The following is an 18926-nucleotide window of genomic DNA, read 5'->3' as shown; positions in this document are numbered from 1 at the left end:
ATTNNTGCGATTGGTGTGGACAACTCTGCCTCTGGTGGCAGCTCTGCAGACAGAGATGAGTTAATTTCGATAACTGGAGACAGTGGGAACGTTTTAATGCTGGATCAATTAACTAGACAAACTGGAGCCACTGTAGCTCCTATGCTTTGCCCGAACCCGTGTTAATTTTACGAGATTATGTTAAAGAATTATACGTTGGTGATAAACAGCTTATTATGAAATGAATAAAATTTAAGAAATTATCTGTTCAGTTTCTGGAAAAATTTATACAATGAGAATATTATTGGGATAACACTGTGCAGATTAGTGAGTGAATATAAAGACAGTAAGGAATTTTTTGAAATAATTCATGATGAAACCTTTACTATGAGACACTTAGCCGTAATGGATATAGCTGGATTTATTCTGTTAATGAAACGGCATGCCCGTTTATTTGACTCCTTCTTATCAAAGAAATTGAATAAGGCAAATTTAGATTTCTGTTTATCACACGTACGGCGTTCTATGTATAGTAGGATGGGGGAAGATGGGATACTTTTCATTCTATTTTTCCGTCCCAGTATTAAACAGTGAACATTCGAAGAATTCTAAAACTGTACCTCCACGACTCCCATAGACCGTTGTTTATTGTTTAAAACACGATCAAGATATTTGGACATTAATGCGCTAAAGGTGTCCCGTTTTCCCCACAGTATTATATTTTCTTACACAGGTTGTATTTTTCTTGTGGTGGTTTGAAAATACGGAATTTCTATTTCCCGCAGATAATTTTACCCGACACTAATTGTAGTTATTTTATTCGCGTATAAATGTGATTATTATAACCTCTACTAACACGAAGACAGCACATTAATTGCAGGTATAATGCTAACATGACACAACTTGCATACGTGCACCAATACAGCGCTTATATGCACGTTAACTAATGCCTTTATAAACGCACAAAAGGGCGATCTTTTTATAGTCTAGACGTTCGGAAATGCCTGCAACAAGAGTTAGAAAATGTAAAGAATTACAATCACGTAAATTTCCCGGTAATCTGTATATGTTGCATAAACAAGGTATATGTTATTAATCCGTGCCTTACGTCACGATAAAACGTCGAATTTTAAGAATATTTATTATTTTTTAAAGAATACTGCGTGACTGGTAAACGCGAATTTTGACAGTTTAAAAATAAACCACCGGAAAAAGTTTATCTATCTTTGTCTGCCGGGTAATTCGGAAGCTTCACCCAAACATATAAAAGGACGGGTGTAAAGGTATTATAGACGTATTTAAATTGTCAAGAACTGGTATTCGTACAAAATGAAAGGCTCAATGTTGATTTGTTTTATCGTTGCCAGCACTTCATACTTTGAACTAACCAAAGGTTTGTAGTTTTATTTTAAAATAAATATTTTTATGTTCATTTTTTCCGTAATATACAGGTTTATCCTGTTGGACTTGTATTAACGCAAGAAGCAATGCGGAGTGTCAGGCTACAGGTCATCTGCAACAATGCCGATTTACCCAAGTAAGTTTTTCGTTTTGTAACTCATACAGAAATAACAATGGTATAAACAATTTGGGTCAAGATGGTTCATGTTTTCATACACTTTTATCGGCACATTTGGTACAACAGATAATATTTACCGAATTATTTTGCGGTAGCATTCGACTCTTTTAGACCCTGGTTAATTGTTACAAATACGGTTACAAAAAAGGAGTTTTTTTGTGCTAACCGTATCCATCTTACCCCACAGTACTATATATTTACGATTATAATGTGCCTACTTATTTTTTAGAGAGCTTGTCAAACTCACATACGAACCGATCCAATGGGTATTCGCATCACGAAGGAATGTAAACAAGTACAAGCGTGCACCAACAACTTTTTGCAGGTAAATTTTAAGGGTGTGTAAAATGAATGCAAGTTATAACTAATATATAAACAACATTATAAAAAGTATGTGTTGCTGCTACAATCATGTGTTAAAAAATTTTTTAATAAAAAGTTAATATGATAAAGTATGAAGTGGTATTTTTCTCCGTTAAATAAACAATCCGTTTATATTCAAATTTTTTATTTTTAAAAATGTTGTGAAAAGTTCTGTACTAATGGCATATTATAAAATAAAACAACAGAATCCGAGACCAGCCTGGTACCCGAGTCAATGCAACGATAATGTACAAGGATCCGTATGTCGATGCTGCTGTGATTTCGACAACTGTAACTTTGAGTCTGTAGCATGCCCGGGAAGTGAGTTGGTTCAAGTTATATATTGTAACGTGTATGTGGAGGTTCGGTATGAATAAAGAAATGAACGTAACTGATTTATATTGGTTCTCTGGAGCAACGACGGTCGTTATAACACAGTTGCTTTATTCCAAGCACCTTATATTGTGCCCGTTAACGAGTTACCATACGTATTTAACTTATGGGTTTTTTTTATAAACAGTTGATATTAATTTAAAATAAGTTATGCGTTTAGTTGTGTTATGCCCAAACACACCACCATAATGTCGGCAACGTTTCGAATACGTATCCATCAGTTAAAAAGCGAGAGCTTTAACTACTTCGGCATGACGTCAACAACTAAATCTTAAATTCAAATTTTTCTACAGGTCGCACCACAACTACTCTAGCACCAACAACGACAACAACAACCCGTAAGTAGAAGATATAATAAAACAGTTGGCATAGGGGTAAAGTTGTATACGAGTTTTCACTCTATTTTACCCCCCCCCCCAATTCGGAAGTAAACAAAGAAAGTTCAAAGAATTATATATAACTAGTAGAGCCCCAACCGAATCAAAAAAGGCCTTATTGATTTTAATAAAACACAATCAGGAAATTTGGGAAATTATTATGCTAAATGTACCATCCTACCCCATAGTTGGTACTATATGTTTGTAAAGTAACTGCCTACTGTTTCAATGCGTAGTTTGAAGCACAAGACTACACCTATATAACGCTCCAGGGCTCTTAGTAATAAAACAACGCACATAGTTCTCTGTATCTGTAAGTCCAAAAGTTAACAGGAATAATTTGAAGGATTACCATAAACATAAAGTAATCCCTAATCATATAATGACCACTCTTATTACAAAATAACCTTAATTACTAAGCGATTATTACATTATTAAATTATAGAACCGCTCACGCAATTAGTGGACGTGTTAAACGTTGGACCGGAGGAGCCAAAAACCTGTGACAAGATAACGTTACGAAACGGATTCGTCGCTTGCACTGATGAGAATAAGCACGACTCGCTATGTATGTTCCAATGCGACGTTACGAGAGGATACGAACTACTGCCTTTAACGTTACACAGACGACGTGCAATGCAACTGTATGGTGGCCGACCCCGCCTTGCTGCCAGCGTAAGTCGGTATTGGAAATATGAGATTATGTCAATATATGATATTATACAACTATCAAAGAGCTTTATATTAAACGTATTAACTAAACTACGAAAAATATACTGAGTTACAGCGATATATAAACTATGGGATATAGGGGCATTAGCCATGAAAACACTTTCATCTAACCAATTATACTTTTAGAGCCATGAGAAGCTATATTAAACAAAGAGCTACATAACAAAATAAGTTTTGTAACCACTCAGCAATGAAGCAGTTATTGACATACTTTTTGTCAATGAATGCCATACGAATAAAGCTAACAAAATAATAAAACTATTATCTTTATTTAATTCTTACTTTGTACCCATCGTTGTCACAGGGCCCTGTCCTCCTTATGCGAATGCGGATATTCTTGTGATTCTGGATTCGTCATCGTCGATTGGACGTTTTAACTGGAATAAAGTTAAAGAGTTTGTTATAGATATGTTTGAGTAAGTGATGTTTAACGCTCAACATATTGGCTATCAAGTTTTTTCCTATGTCGATAATCATGCGCTAAAAACCGTAATTATTTTATTGCTAAATTCAAATTGGGCAACATTGAATATTATGTGATAACTGTTTTCACTTTACCCCGCAGAAATATTTAGTGCGGATGGCGTATTTTGTGAATTGCCGAAGTATAATTTCTTTACTTATAATTTTCCAACTTTCGCATCATTATTTGATTAAACAGAATTACAGAAAATTAAATATTTTCTTTTTTCAGGAACATTGTAGTTGGCGAAAACAGCTTACGGGTTTCAGTGTTCCGTTTCAACGAAGAAATTGACTCAGACTCGCAAATATTATTCAAGGATTACCTAGAGGACAAGGATGGTCTTATTAGAGCGATACGAAGCATTCCCTATAATGGAAATGGTATAATTATATTTTGTTTATATATTTTGTGTAATAGAAAATATTTGTGTAATATTTGGGCAACTCTAGAAAATATTTGCGAACGCCCATGTTTTTTAAAATAATATTTTTAGCATAAAATATTATAGCACTGAATTAGTAACAAATCACAACCATAAGAACATGCTATATGCATAAATTATTTTAGCAAAAAGTATTCAGTTAAACGTTATGAAGTGTATACTGGGTTGACAGATCTAACTTATCGCCAAAACTGTAAACGGCGCTGTAACAGCAACGCGCAAAAATCATACATTATTGTGTTGCATAATGTAGAGTGGAGTGGGGAAAAATAGAACACCTTTTAACTCTATTTTCTCGTCCCATTAAGTAGTAAACAAAGAACATTTAAAAAATTATAAAACTATATTCTCATAACTCCTATAGATCTTTGTTAATTTATTAAAACGCGATCATGATATTTGAATAATATGTGCTAAAAGTGTGCCATCTTACCCCATTGCTAAAAGTATCCCATCTTACCCCATATATAACATTACGTAGGCCTTATACATCATAGCGACTATACGTACAATAACAAACAACATAATGCGTATCACGTATAGCGAAAATACCATAACAGCTAGGTTTGATAAATGAATGACAAACTATTAAACAACAATCTAACTTCGTGCAGGAACCAAAACCGGCAAAGCATTAGCGTACGCTAACGATGTGATGCTAACTACTGAAAACGGAAATCGTCCAAATTCTCAAGATACGATTTTTATAATCACGGACGGCCGGTCGCAAGATGGCGTAAGAGATGAGGCAGTCGCACTTCATGAACGTGGAGCACAGGTATTATTATACTTAGTTATGATTGAAAGAATTATGGAACGCACTTTATAGATGTTTAATACAATGTGTATAACAACATATATTGTAGAGCACAAATAGGACTTTTATTGAGGAGTTATATGAATGAATCAATAAATAGAACTTATTAATCCCCACTGGGCGGGTCAATAATAGCCTTTCTGTATACGCAACTTAACCAGCAAACCTACATATGTAATAATAACGAAAATAGTTCATACATACTATCATTTTTTCTAATCCCAACGAAAATAATTCCTATATACTATCAAGTAATCAATTATGTATTGCGGATGGGAGTAAAAATATTACCTTCTCGCGGTGGGGCAGTTGCAGCTTTATCTATATGCAACTGAACCAGTAAATAATTCATCTTTTCATTTGAATATTCAATGATATATTGCAGGTGGTAGTAATTGGGGTACAACCAGGAATAAACGCAGAACTCGACGAAAATCAACTTACAGAAATAGCAGGCAATGCAGACAACGTATTAATTGTAGAAGGCGGTTTCGATAGTTTGGGAGAATTAATAGGGGAAGGGTTGGGCACAAGACTCTGCCCGCAGCCGTGTGAAGACTTCTAATAAACTAACGCGATTGCTGTAATATAGGTTTTTGTAATTATATATTGCGCTTGGTCAGCGTTCATGTATTTTTTGTTCCTAGTTTTGCCATTGTAAATAAAGTCTAGTATTGCCATTGTAAATAAAGTCTAGTTTTGCCATTGTAAAATAAAAACTTGCAAGATATGATTTTTTGCCGCCGCTTGTTTTCTTCGCACCGGATACTGTGTACATAGACAGATATCGGACAAAATGTTACTCCGACAAAGTTTGCACACGATTTCGCAAGCGAATTCGCACGCCGGATACGGTGTACAGCCAACAGCACCGTAAGTTTTGCAGGCAGTAGGTTAGCAAAACGCGGGCGTCGTGTTTCACATTCTATCTGGTATGCTTATGTGCCTTGAGCCGGCTTGTAATTTCTGACAACTACAAGTTCTAGGTAATCTGCCCTATAGGTTACATGTTATATAGGGGCCTAAACTTCAACTGTTTCTCCAGTAAAATGGATTGCGAATAATTTAACAAAATTCCAAGAGTATTTAGTTACGGTCAAATTACAAAACGTAGTTAAGCATACGCTTCTGCGAAAGCGCCAATTTATAGATTTCACCTCAAATAACTGATACAGAAATCTCCAATCACAGTATTAAGTATCACGACCTAGCGCATTTACAGCTTAAAAACAGGTTTGTAAAACCTAAAATGGCAAAAAAATAACTTGAAACCCGGTAGCAATTACTTTCACCTTTATCTCGAATTACAGTAAAGATATACTTCTAAGCGGAAGATATCAAAATAATGGAAACTTTAGCGGTTTATATTCCAAAATTGGCGCAGGAACCAAACCGTGTGTTGGCAGCAAATTACCTTTGAAACGCGGTTTGATATTTATATCTGATATACGATCGCAGTGTATCGAATTTGCAATGAACGTATAAACTAATACGACCAACAAAGTTTTTTAGCGACCTTTTGCCTACATCCCTTAAAACGGAGAAAAGTTTTTGAAGCACAGTTACTTTTGCACGTGCTGCCCTGTATAACGTTACGAAATGAAGTTTATCTGTGTCGTTACCATCTTATGCGGGCTGGTTATTTTAACTGAAGGTTAGTATTAATTATGTAACGAATAAATTAGAATTTTAAATGTATTGGGAATTGCATACACAACGGTTTCTGACCAAAAAGCAAATTAAAATGGTTATGTTTAGGCCGTTCAATGCGCAGCTAAATATTGCTAGTGTTTGTTTTATAAAATACTGAGTAAGCCGAAGTAAGATAGACCATGTGTCATTTTGTTAAAAGTGCGTTGTTAATTGTTAAAAACACGATTGGGAAATACGGGATATCATGTGCTAACGGTATTCATTTTACCCTACGTTTTTGCCATAACATCACAAGTTTTTTTTATTAAACTCTTATATAGTAGGGTGGGGAAGACTGGACACCTTTAGCACATAATATTCAAATATCCTGATCGTATTTTTAACAATTACTAACGGTCAATGCTGGAAGTCATGGGCATATAACTTTATAATTTCTTGAATGTTCTTTGTTTACTACTAAACGGGGCGATAAAATAGAGGTAAAAGGTGTCCCGTCTTCCCGACCCCAGCACTGTATAAAGTTAGTTTATTAATATGTAATTTTTGTATTTAATTAAAAAAATATACTGACGATGCCATTTAGGCGAAATGTGTATTTTTTAGTTTATAGTTGATAGGACTTGATTTTTGTCTCTTACATTTAGATCCTTATATCATGTTTATTAAACTTTTTAATCCACAGGCTTGATATGTTGGACATGTGAGAACGCAAGATCAAACGCTATGTGTAAAGCGACTGGAAGATTGAAGACGTGTGATTTTAATCAGGTAAAAAGTTTTATCTTTTCGTAAAGTGAAATTTAACATGTTCGCATAAAATCCGTTTCGTTTACAGCTATATGCTTGCGTAACTATTATATAAAACATGGGGTATATTACCAACTATAGCTACGTCTTAGGTCGCATTAGTAACAGGGCCCCACTCACATTGAATATACAATCATGAATAACTTGAACTTATGTGAATGCTTTATATTGTCGTAAAGTGAATCTATATCTATTTACATATATATGTATACTTGTGTAACTAAAATCTGACATAAAAAAAACTATGGCTTTGGTGCTCCGTGGCCTAACCCCGGGATACCCTAAGACGTATTAGTAGTTTAAACTGAAAACATTTGACTGTAGCGGGACTTCGTTATTTTAAAACTGAATATGTTTTTCATAAATAAAAGCAAGCTTGTCAAACTCACATACGAACCGACCCACAAGGAATGCGAATCACAAAAGAATGTAAACAAGCTCATGCTTGCAACAACAATTATATACAGGTAAATATCATCTGCATTTCTTAAGGAAATAGTAGTAGGGTGGTGGAAGACCGGATACCTTTAGCACATAATATCCGGATATCATGATCGGGTTTTAAACAATTAACAGCGGTCTATTAAAGTCGTGAGAATACAGTTTTTGATTGTTTAAATGTTCTGTGTTTACTACCAAATGACCGGAAATCGAATAAAACGGTGTCCCATTTCCCCCCACCCTAGTAAATGTGTTAAGCCTTTTTAACCTTAGTTTTTAGCCCGTATACCGAGGATATCACAAAAAAAACGCTAATTTATAACTGTCGTTTCGGGTCTTTCGACGTTAAATAGAGGTTTCGGGTCTTTCGACGTTAAATAGAGATTTTAAAACTGGCAAAATAGATTGTTTGATAACGTAAACGATTGGCTAGATTACTATAGTAGGCTACTGTTGGATACGATGGAATGCGTTTAACATACAATATCACATATTTTTATCGTGTTTTGAAGAATTTAAAACTCTCTTTCAGAGCCGTAAGGGTACGGTTGTATAATTGCGTAAATGTTTTTCGTTTACTAAAGGGGACGAGAAAATAGACTGAAAATACGTACCATGTTACCCCACCATATTTTTGTAAATTACCACATAAACCTTTCCCAACAGAACCCAAGAGCGGCGTGGGTTCCAAGCCAGTGCAATCTAAATGTACAAGGATCAGTTTGCAGATGTTGCTGCGACTTCGACAGATGTAGTTACAATACATTGTTATGCCCGCAAGGTATGATAAGGTTATTCTATATGTTTTGATCAATATTATTTTACTTAAATAAACTCTATCTGCAGGTGTATTGCAAATCTCATAAGCACTTCTGTCAAAACTCATAAACAAATATCCATAAAACAAGTTAAATAGAATAAAACCACGAATTTTATAGCCCGTATACTGCAGTATATTGAACTAAGTTTTAACAAAGGTTTCTAATTAAACTAAACCGTACGCGAAAAAAACGGAAACCACTGTAATAAATCAAGACATATGTGTATGTAACAATATATTATATCACATTATCTATGGTTAAATAAGAAACGTCTTTAACCTACACAGTTCCAACAACGACGACGGTTGCTCTTACACCACCCCCTACGACAACAACACCAGGTAATTGCCTACTATTTAAATATAACTCTGATATACTCGTTGCATCTGACCCTGATCCAGTGCTCATGAAATTATTCTTTCAAATAGAATTTAGGGAAGATTCTTCCCATTACCCCAAATGAGCTTTATTTTTCTATTTGAAAGAATAAATTCATGAGCACTCTTCTATGGTCTAGAACCTAACGGTATCTTAGAATTTAAGGCGGATTTTTTCCATTAACCCAAAAGGCATTATTTTTTTAAGTTCCGTCAGGTTCTTGGCCATGGAACCTTAATCATGCAGAATGTGCTCAGTGTTTGTATATAGTGTATGATGGGACACCTTTTCATGCTAGTTTCTCGTCCCATTTGGTAGTAAACAAAGCACATTCAAAGAGTTATGAAACCATATCTTCACGACTCCAATAGACCGTTTTAATTGTTTAAAACACAGATCAGAATATTTAGATATTTTGTGCTAAAGGAGTCCCATCTTCCCCCACCTTACTATACAATTGTAGAAACTATAAGTTGCTTTACTGTACAAGTATATGAAATGTGCATAAGAAACAATAAAAATCCTAACTTTGTTATTTTATGTTTTAGAGGCGTCCGGTGCTGCAGACCGTGAGTGTGTTTCTATTTAATTTAGTAAATAAATATTTAAACATGGTGTGTAAACATATATAGTTTACATCAGAAAGCACGTATGTGCTAAAAAACTACTACTGGCACTATTTATCTACTGCTGCGTGCTTATTTTGTATCACAAATATATATTTTTTGAATAATACGGAAGAAAACTTGTGCCTAGAAGTAAGAAGAACTGCTTTTTCGTAAAGTGAAGTTAATCTACCGTTTCAACCACTCCTTTTTACTTACTCGAGCGCTCTGACCTGTTCGAGGAACTTAGCGGTACTTACCATAATTTTTAAATCGCATTTTTTAGTGCCGACCTGCCCCGAAGTCGAAATAAGAAGCGGTTCTGCCACATGCACTAGGGGTAACAACGTCGGCTCTACGTGCACATTTAGCTGCCAAGATGGATTGAGTTTACACCCTGCAAACTTTAGCCATTCTGAGTGTGACGGAACCGCATGGAACGAGCCGATACCGTGCTGCACACGTGAGTTAGATTATCGCTGTGATGTGCGTATAGAATTTCAACTTAATTTTTATCTGGCGTACTAACAAGCAGGTTACGCGTAATAGGATCGTTAAAATCGTTTTACAGGAGGAAATAAAGTCCTTCTAATAACAAAGACTTAGAATTGCACGCTTTGTATTACCAGCTGGTTTCCTTTAGACACGCACCACCAAAACAAATTGGAAATAATCTATGCCACAGGATAGCTCATGTTCACAAACTGTTACACCAACTACGTCCTAACACGAACACTGTACGTTAACTACTCAAAGCATAACCACAACGTTCGCCATATCATTACAGGGCCTTGCCCACCTTTTGCCCGGGCAGATGCGGTTCTTATTTTGGATTCTTCGAGTTCGGTAAGAAAGCCAAACTGGGACAGAATGATCGAGTTCGTGGTTAGCATGCTAACGTAAGAAACCATATTTAATTTTTCCTATACTTTCCTAATTTAAGAACTTAATCTCTAAGTAAATTTATTACCGCTTTTGGACGCACTTGCTGTTAGTTCAATATCTAAGGTTCAAATATTGTTTGCAGTCAATTCGTTGTGAATGAATCGAGTCTCAGGGTTGGTGCCTTTCGTTACAACAGAGCCGTGGACAGTGACACTCAAATTTTACTCAACGGGTTTACAAATGACAAAACTGGCCTAGTACAAGCTATTCAAGATATCCCATATCGTGGTAGTGGTAAGCAGAGAAAAAATGTTAAAAAACGTTGTGTCGCACGTCACATACACGCCAACACCGGTGGCAGCATCGAGCTACAAATGTCAATCCTGATATAATACTACTCATTTAAATATAACACTGTTGGGTAAGATGGGACACCGTTAGCAACTATATCCTCTATTTCCGGATTATGTTTTTTAAAACTTAAGTTACGGTTTTATAACTCGATAAAGAGTATTTGCTTACTACCAAACGAGGGGAGAAAAAATCAAAACGTCGCATCTTAGTCTCTCCAACCTATACTAGCATGTCCAATCTCACCCCAACCTTTAATATGCATTAGGAACTCGTACGGGGAATGCAATTCGTCACGCGAAGGACGTTTTATTGCTGCCAGAGAACGGTAACCGCCCGAACGTGACTGATCTCGTATTCGTGGTCACTGATGGCCGATCTCAAGACGCTGTGGCGGAAGTTGCAAGGGAGCTAAGAGCGACTGGAGCTGTGGTAAGATCTATGAGATACTAGAACGAATGTTTGGGGCGGTTTTACTGAGATTTAATCTCCTTATTGAAGTCAAATTAAAGTCTGAGTCACAAGTTTTGAACAGGAGATTACGAGTCCAAACTAGGTTTAAATAATTATGTTTTATTAAAAAAAAAAATTTTAAACTGATTAAGGTAAATTTCTTTTGAAAGTGTGTTGAAAAACAAATAGAAAATTTTATCTATGTAACCGGTCAGGTAATTGAACCGTATAGCGTGGACATTCCATGCCTATAGTACATACGCCGAATATGTGGCTTATAAAAAAGAATGTCCATACGGTAGCACCCTGGGTGTCGAGGTAACGAGCCAAGTCTAGCATGAAGTTCACCCCTCATGGCGTGCCACGTTTTAGGATCTCACCCACGTATAATGGAATAGACATGCAAATGCACTATAGTAGATACGTGACTGACTAAAAAAAGCTCTCTACAGTAGAACTTTATAATATGAAAGGGTATTCCAGACCATTATAATATGATTTCTATCACAGACGTTCGTGATTGCGGTTATTATCCAAGGCTCAACCATAGAAAGAGATCAAATGTTGGATATCGCTGGTTCTCCTGATCGTTTATTCGAAGTGACGGGGGGTTTCGATGACTTAGATTCTGTGTTCGCTGATAGACTAAGAAATTACTTCTGCCCTCCGCCTTGCGAGAACTTTTAATGGGGGATTAAAAACACGAGGCAAAAATGGATTGTGGTGTTACGATTATGTCCTGTTATGGACCGTGTACACTACAATGCTGTTTTTTATTAGAAAAAAATCGTAGGCTTTGTAAATGCATTAAACTGTACTAATATTAAAATATATCAACTAATACATCCTAACATTTAACCAAAACTGTTTTCTAAAAAATAGAGGCTTAATGCTGCAAAAAAGCGACCACATATACACAGTTGGTTAGTCGGAGCGATTAAAGCATACTTAAATTTTAAAATGATAAAGCGATCGCTTAATAAGTGGTCATTTCTACATATACACTGCCGGAACACATTAGAATATTAATACAAAAGTCAGTGTAATAAGTCCTATATATACGTCTAGACAGCTAACATCTTATATCTAAATTAGGTTGAGGAAAACGTATAGTCGCATATGGTAGTAACAAGTTATGTTTACAGAGTTGTTATGTACTAACATTTTTCATCTTACCCCACCATATTTAGATAATTTTATCAGCAACGTAACTAAAGATAGCTTTTTCACATGGGTATATATATATAGTAGGATGGGGGAAGATGGGACACCTTTTTATTCTATTTTCTCGTACATTTTGGTAGTAAACAAAGAACATTAAAAGAATTATGAAACCTTGTCTTCGCGACTTTCATAGACCATTGTTAATTGTTTAAAACACGACCAGGATATTTATATATTTTGTGATAAAAGCGTCTCATCTTTCCCCACCCCACCTATATATGTCTTTTCGATTTTCGATAATAGTTATAAAGAACCAGAATATGCAACAAGAGTTTCAATAAACGTCAGACTGCACAACAAGATACGTCGTCATTTTGCCACGGGCAGAGTTTACCAAGTTTCCAAACCAAATTTGACGATAAAAATTCAGATAAATTTTTTGAAAAAAGAGTTTGAGAGAAAATCAGTGTTTTGCAATGAGCATAAAAGCCAAGGAAACCGATGCAAGTCCACCTTTCGCAAACATACAATACTGTATAAGTTGCTGTGTACATTTGGAGAAATAGAAAATGAAGATCTTCTTCGCATTTACTGTGCTATGCTCCTTTATGATTGCAACCGAAGGTATATATATTATGAATTGTTAATGTGGCCATGCAATTATAAAGAATTTATATTAAAACAACTATGTTTTTGTAATAAGGGCTCATTTGCTGGACATGTTTGAACGCTGCATCGAATGAATTGTGTATTGCACAAGGAAAAAATCAGACATGCGAGAAAAACGAGGTAAACACTGTAAAAGTTTTGTGTAGTAAGATGGGACACCTTAAGCACACATTATCTCATTATTATTCTTATATTTTAAACAAATGGTATATGGGAGTCGTGGGGATATGGTTTAATATTTCTTTGAATGTTCTTTGTTAGCTGCCAAATGGGACGAGAAAATAGAATGAAAAGGTCTCCCATCTCTCTTAAAAATATATATATGCAGGTTGCATCTCATAATACGATTCCATGTTTTGTATTAGCAGTACTTATCCACGCGCGCTGCAAAATTTATTCAGTTTTACAGTATTATTGCTATATTTTGTCTAACCGCTAGGTGGGTCACACACCGAACGTATATGAATATAAGAAGAAAACAACTATTTTCTTAGCATGAATTATGACCTAGGATAACACAAAACCGTGAAGCGTTCAATAGATTTTTTATTTATTTTATGCGTTGTTTGAAAAACGTCATACTTGTTACATACGGAAAAAAAATAACGTTGTTAACAAACCTATTTAGTTATCTTGCCAAACTCATATAAGAAAAGATGATCATGGAACGAGAATCACAAAGGAATGCAAACAAACCAAAGCTTGCACCAACAACCACATACAAGTAAATATGTTTCCATTTTTACTACTTAGTAATAGGTTAAGGTTCGTCGCTGCTATCATTGTGGGCGTATTCTGTATCCGTAGCGAAGGCAAGACACTTAACAGCGACTGCTCCAACCAAGTGGCCAGTAATACGCTATTTACTGTGTCAGTCACGCATTAAAAAACAAAAACCTAACATCAACTAAGCTATATACGTGGTAAGCTAACACATTCTACGAAACAGAACACGCGTATTATAATGACTGTCATTTTCCGACCACGTAAAGATAAAGTACAATCACATTTATTTTACAGAACCCACGAGCTGGCTATTCACCGAGTCAATGCCATGAAACAAACCAGGAATCGGTCTGTAGGTGTTGCTGTAATTTTAATAACTGCAACTTGGAAACCGTGGATTGCCCGTATGAACGTGAGTATAAGTAGAGTGCATGGGTGTTACAATCCTTTATGTGATGGAATAGTTTACAGAATTAAGAATTATTGTTTACAAATACAGTTCTTTTTTTAATACACAGTTTGCACTTTTGTGGGTGATTATGCCCAAGGTTTTTAATAAAAAAGTAGTTTTTACCACGTACATTTTACAAGTTGTAACATTAGATTTTACAGAGTTTTTCAAAATAATATTTTGCATTTATTTGCGATATTACAATTTTTTAAATATGTTTTAAAGCTCCCCCAACAACCATGCCACCCCCAACTACTGTACCACCCCCAACTACTGTACCACCTCCAACTACTGTACCACCTCCAACTACTACACTGCCCCCACCCCCACCTACAACAGAGGCAGCACCACCAACAGTTGCTGACGAAACTCCCCCGCGTGAGTATGATATACAGTAGCGTGCACGACATAAAATTGACATAACATGGGACATAACAAGCGTATCGCACATAACTATGCAGCGCATGACCATTTGACACGCGTATCCTGGGGTCATAACGTTTGTAAGTATATATTTACAAAAACGTTTCATATTCTCACGTTATATTATAACGTACACCACATTTTTACAGCGCACATATGCCAGGCGCTCAATTTTAAAAACGGAAGCGCATCATGTACTGACGGCAACAACCTAAGTTCGAACTGTACGTTTGAATGCGACGCAGATTTGGTTCTACACCCAGCTAACGTTTCGTCGTCACAGTGTACACCAAGCGGGTGGATTGAGCCTCCACCATGCTGCACAAGTGAGTGATATTTTGTGCAAGTGTGGTACGTTTCATAATACCCGGCAACATGACAAAAGGATTGGCGTCCCCCTCTATCAATTTACGGGTTCCTGATTCGATACACTTATTATTTTAGGCGGGTTTGTTCTTGGGCAAGACAATTAACGGCAGTTGCTCCAGCCCATTGGTAATTGGTGGGTTGTCAAAATTGTCAGCCACAAATTAAAAACAATACAAAAATTACATTTACCTACAAATTTACAAATATCGTAACTCGTTAGCGGGCAAAGGTGTGTGAAACAAAATACCCGTGTTGTAACAAATGTCAAAGCCCCAACCCGCGATATTAATAAAGTCCATTTATTCAACTGCATATATAGAAACAATACAGACACTTCTGTGACTCATAAAATAAAGTCATGTTTGCTACAGGCAATATTTAGGCCTGCATATTTGTTTATTTATATATAAAGATAAAGATTTCGGGCTAATAAACTTGAACACCTTTGGATTTACTTGGATCGACGTGCTGATAACGCGATAGTTTAATCAACTATAGCCTAAAAATTTTGAATTTGCAGTTTTAAAAACACTTTACCTTTTTATAAATTGTCCCTATTCAAGTTGATTGAAACACTCGGTTATTTTTGCAGAGTTGTGTCCGCCATTTGCGCGCACCGATGCCATCATAGTGGTCGACTCATCAAGCTCTGTGAAAAGACCGAACTGGGACAAAATGATTGCTTTTATTGTTAACATGCTTAGGTAAGCTATAGATAGAATTAAATGTCCTTTTTAAAACTTTATTCTTATGCAAAAAATGCGCAACCATGAGAAAGGGCCGGACTCTTTAACAAAACTATTCTTTTCAGACAATTCACAATCGACCAGTCAAGTTTGCGTATCGGAGCTTTCCGTTACAACCGACGTGTCCACACTGACACACAGATCTTATTAAATCAATTCAATAATGATAAAGATGGACTTTTGGCAGCAATACAAAGCTTGCCATATAACGGAGGGGGTAACATAATGTTTTTACCAGGATAAGCCATACTTATGCCAATGCGGCTCACAACCTGGAATTAGACCAGAGTTGTCATTTGCACATTACCTTTAAATTACAATAGCAATTGATAAAGTATACCGTTCCGAATCGTGCAAACGTTCAATAGGTATATAATATTTGGATAAATGAATGAATCTATTTTATTCTAACAGTTGTGGCGGGGCTACAACAGTCGTTAGAACCATAGTGTTCTGTTGCACACACTTTCACAGGTTTGCGTGGGTGATTGTGCCCAAACGACTTACATTTTAAAAGGTTTAAATCATACTGGTTTATATGTATCTTTATGGGTGATAGTTTTTGTGCGCGTGCATTTTAAAAGAAATACATTAAAAGTGGACTGTTTATTTATAAGGTACCAACACCGGAAGAGCGATCGCTCACGTAACAAACGTGATGTTAAAAGCGGAAAATGGAAACAGACCTGACGTTCAAGATTTAGTTGTCCTTATTACTGACGGCCGAGCTCAAGACAGAGTAGATTTGGTTTCTGCTGATTTAAGAGCTACAGGGGCAGTGGTAAGACGTTAGTTTTAGGTATTTTTAATAAAAGTCGAACTTTAAAATAATTAAACATAAATGGTATGTTGTTTGCCTGCTAGGTGTAGCGACCACACATTTTTTTCAACTAAATGTTATTGGAAAATTGTCCAACACTCGCAATTTTTCGCACGTTCCACAATGCTGTGAAAACTTCGGGAAAGTGGGCACCTTTTTATATTATTTTCTCGTGCCGTTTGGTATAGTAAACAAACAACATTTAAAAAGTATGAAACTGTATCTTTACGACTCTCATAGACCGTTGTATTTGTTTAAAACACGGTCACAATATATTTAGATATTATGTACCTAAGGTGTCCCGTATTCCCCCTACCCTAATATACGTTAAGAAGTCTCATATGATGAACATTTTCAGGTATTCGTTGTCGCTGTTATCCTGCCTGGATCAACGATTCGTCTTTCTCAAATGCTGGAAATTTCTGGAACAAATGAAACCCTGTTGATTGTTGATAGCGGTTTCGACGGACTGGATACAGCGTTTTCGAGCATGTTAACCAAATATTTTTGCCCGACAGACCTCTGCTTAAATATTTAAGAGCCTACACACTGCAGGAAACTATCTATTTTAAATCGCAAAACATTTAATAAATAGGAAATATTGAATTCTGGTTTCTCAACTATATTTTCATGAAAATTAGAAAAACATACTAAATTTTTATAAACGTGAAGATTTTTTTATGATATTAAATCAGAATGAACGCTTCCTTTTATCTTTTTTCTGGTTCCTAAACCAAACTGCACTTATATATTACAACGCTGCTTAGTATAATATGTACTCTTGTGAAAGCGCTTTTGTAAATTTGTGTTATGGTGTACAATTATAGCTTGCTACCATTACATATACAGCACCTAAAACTCTTTTATTACAAAATGTAACTGTGACTTCTACAAGATTGGGACAGTAAGAATTTAACAATTTGTAGTAATTGAATTATGTTTAATATTAATACCATTTGTGACGCAAATACAAAAATAAAGGTGAAAAAAACTAAAAAAGTGGTAATATCTTTTTGCCTTAAAAGACAATGTGTAAAACATGATTTTCTATCCAGTTTAATACAAACTTAACAGCTCCTAAACACAACACAATTCCATTTTTAAGATAAATTGAAATAAGGTTTTCGTTGTATTTTCTTAACCCATTTCGTTGTAAACAAAATTATATAGTAGAGTGGGGGAAGATGGGACATCTTATCATTCTGTTTTCTGGCGCAATTTGGTAGTAAACGAAGAGCATTTAATAAATTATAAAACCGTACCCTCATGACTCCCATAGACCGTTGTTAACTGTTTAAAACACGTTCAGGATATTTGCATATTATGTGCTAAAGATGTCCCGTCTTCCCCCATCCTACTATACATCTACAGCCTAGCGACCTTGTTGGCCGTTATTAATTGTTTAAAACACGATCCGGAGATATAAGGATTTAGGTGCATACAGTACCCTACTTTACCGTACAGTACTTTTTAATAATCTGTAGAAAGAAACTTAATACAACGTATATACCAAGTAACTTTTCGTATTATGTATATGTCAGATGAGTTTAATACACGTCGCGTGAGCAAAAAGCCAACCAACGAGTTTTTGAATCCAAATGTCTATTGTTATCAGTAAACCAATCTTCCATTTCAGACAACAGCAGGTTATATAATGGAAGAAACGATGTTCACAGTCTCCCAACACACGAGGTTATAATGAAGCCAAAGCCAGGGCCAAATAAATTACAGACTTAGCCAACTGAGTCAGACATAATTCTGCTAATGACTTCCGTTGATTAAAATGCTGCAAAAAGTCCAGGCGCAGCAACGAAATGACGAATCGTTTTGATTTTGTGCCATGTTCAAGCATTTTTAACCTCAAGTCGTGACTATGAGTAATACAAAATCATGACCATGTATTCGAATTGCCTTTTAAGACCTATATTGTAATAGGCTTATGGTTTATGATTTCCTCCACGATAACAAGGTCCGACTAAAACTGTTTTGACCTTAAACACCTGGAAGCAAATTGCG

General features: G+C 35.7%; 3 protein-coding genes across 3 annotated transcripts; all 3 read left to right on the top strand.

The window, feature by feature from the left end:
* Positions 1-997: 997 nt before the first annotated feature.
* On the top strand, positions 998-5881 carry LOC100183796. The gene is made up of 10 exons (XM_002123969.2): positions 998-1372; positions 1431-1516; positions 1788-1883; positions 2128-2242; positions 2608-2652; positions 3137-3366; positions 3728-3839; positions 4118-4269; positions 4946-5109; positions 5534-5881. The coding sequence occupies exons 1-7, from the start codon at positions 1309-1311 to the stop codon at positions 3764-3766; spliced, it is 675 nt and encodes a 224-aa protein (XP_002124005.2). The 5' UTR covers positions 998-1308; the 3' UTR covers positions 3767-3839; positions 4118-4269; positions 4946-5109; positions 5534-5881.
* Positions 5882-6610: 729 nt separating this feature from the next.
* Positions 6611-12319, top strand: LOC100181428 (collagen alpha-1(XII) chain-like). The gene is made up of 11 exons (XM_002124374.5): positions 6611-6802; positions 7484-7569; positions 7980-8075; positions 8716-8830; positions 9158-9211; positions 9797-9817; positions 10140-10316; positions 10641-10752; positions 10881-11032; positions 11358-11521; positions 12053-12319. The coding sequence occupies exons 1-11, from the start codon at positions 6748-6750 to the stop codon at positions 12227-12229; spliced, it is 1209 nt and encodes a 402-aa protein (XP_002124410.1). The 5' UTR covers positions 6611-6747; the 3' UTR covers positions 12230-12319.
* Positions 12320-13196: 877 nt separating this feature from the next.
* On the top strand, positions 13197-17771 carry LOC100179090 (collagen alpha-1(XII) chain-like). The gene is made up of 10 exons (XM_002124522.4): positions 13197-13330; positions 13410-13495; positions 14004-14099; positions 14396-14513; positions 14778-14930; positions 15125-15301; positions 15937-16048; positions 16156-16307; positions 16708-16871; positions 17269-17771. Exons 1-10 carry the CDS (start codon positions 13276-13278, stop codon positions 17446-17448), a joined length of 1293 nt encoding a protein of 430 aa, XP_002124558.1. The 5' UTR covers positions 13197-13275; the 3' UTR covers positions 17449-17771.
* The last annotated feature ends 1155 nt before the right edge of the window (positions 17772-18926 follow it).

Source organism: Ciona intestinalis, chromosome 14 (genome assembly GCF_000224145.3).
Source record: "Ciona intestinalis chromosome 14, KH, whole genome shotgun sequence".
Lineage (NCBI taxonomy): Eukaryota > Metazoa > Chordata > Ascidiacea > Phlebobranchia > Cionidae > Ciona > Ciona intestinalis.
This window is presented reverse-complemented; position numbering and strand designations above follow the sequence as displayed.

Excerpts from the sequence above, each read along its gene's own strand:
- LOC100183796 (XM_002123969.2), top strand. The coding sequence starts at position 1,309 with ATGAAAGGCTCAATGTTGATTTGTTTTATCGTTGCCAGCACTTCATAC. Across the intron at positions 1,517-1,787 it reads AACAATGCCGATTTACCCAA|AGAGCTTGTCAAACTCACAT; the intron begins GTAAGTTTTTCG and ends CTTATTTTTTAG. Across the intron at positions 2,653-3,136 it reads AACAACGACAACAACAACCC|AACCGCTCACGCAATTAGTG; the intron begins GTAAGTAGAAGA and ends ATTAAATTATAG.
- LOC100181428 (XM_002124374.5), top strand. The coding sequence starts at position 6,748 with ATGAAGTTTATCTGTGTCGTTACCATCTTATGCGGGCTGGTTATTTTA. Across the intron at positions 7,570-7,979 it reads AGACGTGTGATTTTAATCAG|CAAGCTTGTCAAACTCACAT; the intron begins GTAAAAAGTTTT and ends CATAAATAAAAG. Across the intron at positions 10,317-10,640 it reads GCCGATACCGTGCTGCACAC|GGCCTTGCCCACCTTTTGCC; the intron begins GTGAGTTAGATT and ends ATATCATTACAG.
- LOC100179090 (XM_002124522.4), top strand. The coding sequence starts at position 13,276 with ATGAAGATCTTCTTCGCATTTACTGTGCTATGCTCCTTTATGATTGCA. Across the intron at positions 14,100-14,395 it reads GCACCAACAACCACATACAA|AACCCACGAGCTGGCTATTC; the intron begins GTAAATATGTTT and ends TTTATTTTACAG. Across the intron at positions 16,872-17,268 it reads TAAGAGCTACAGGGGCAGTG|GTATTCGTTGTCGCTGTTAT; the intron begins GTAAGACGTTAG and ends GAACATTTTCAG.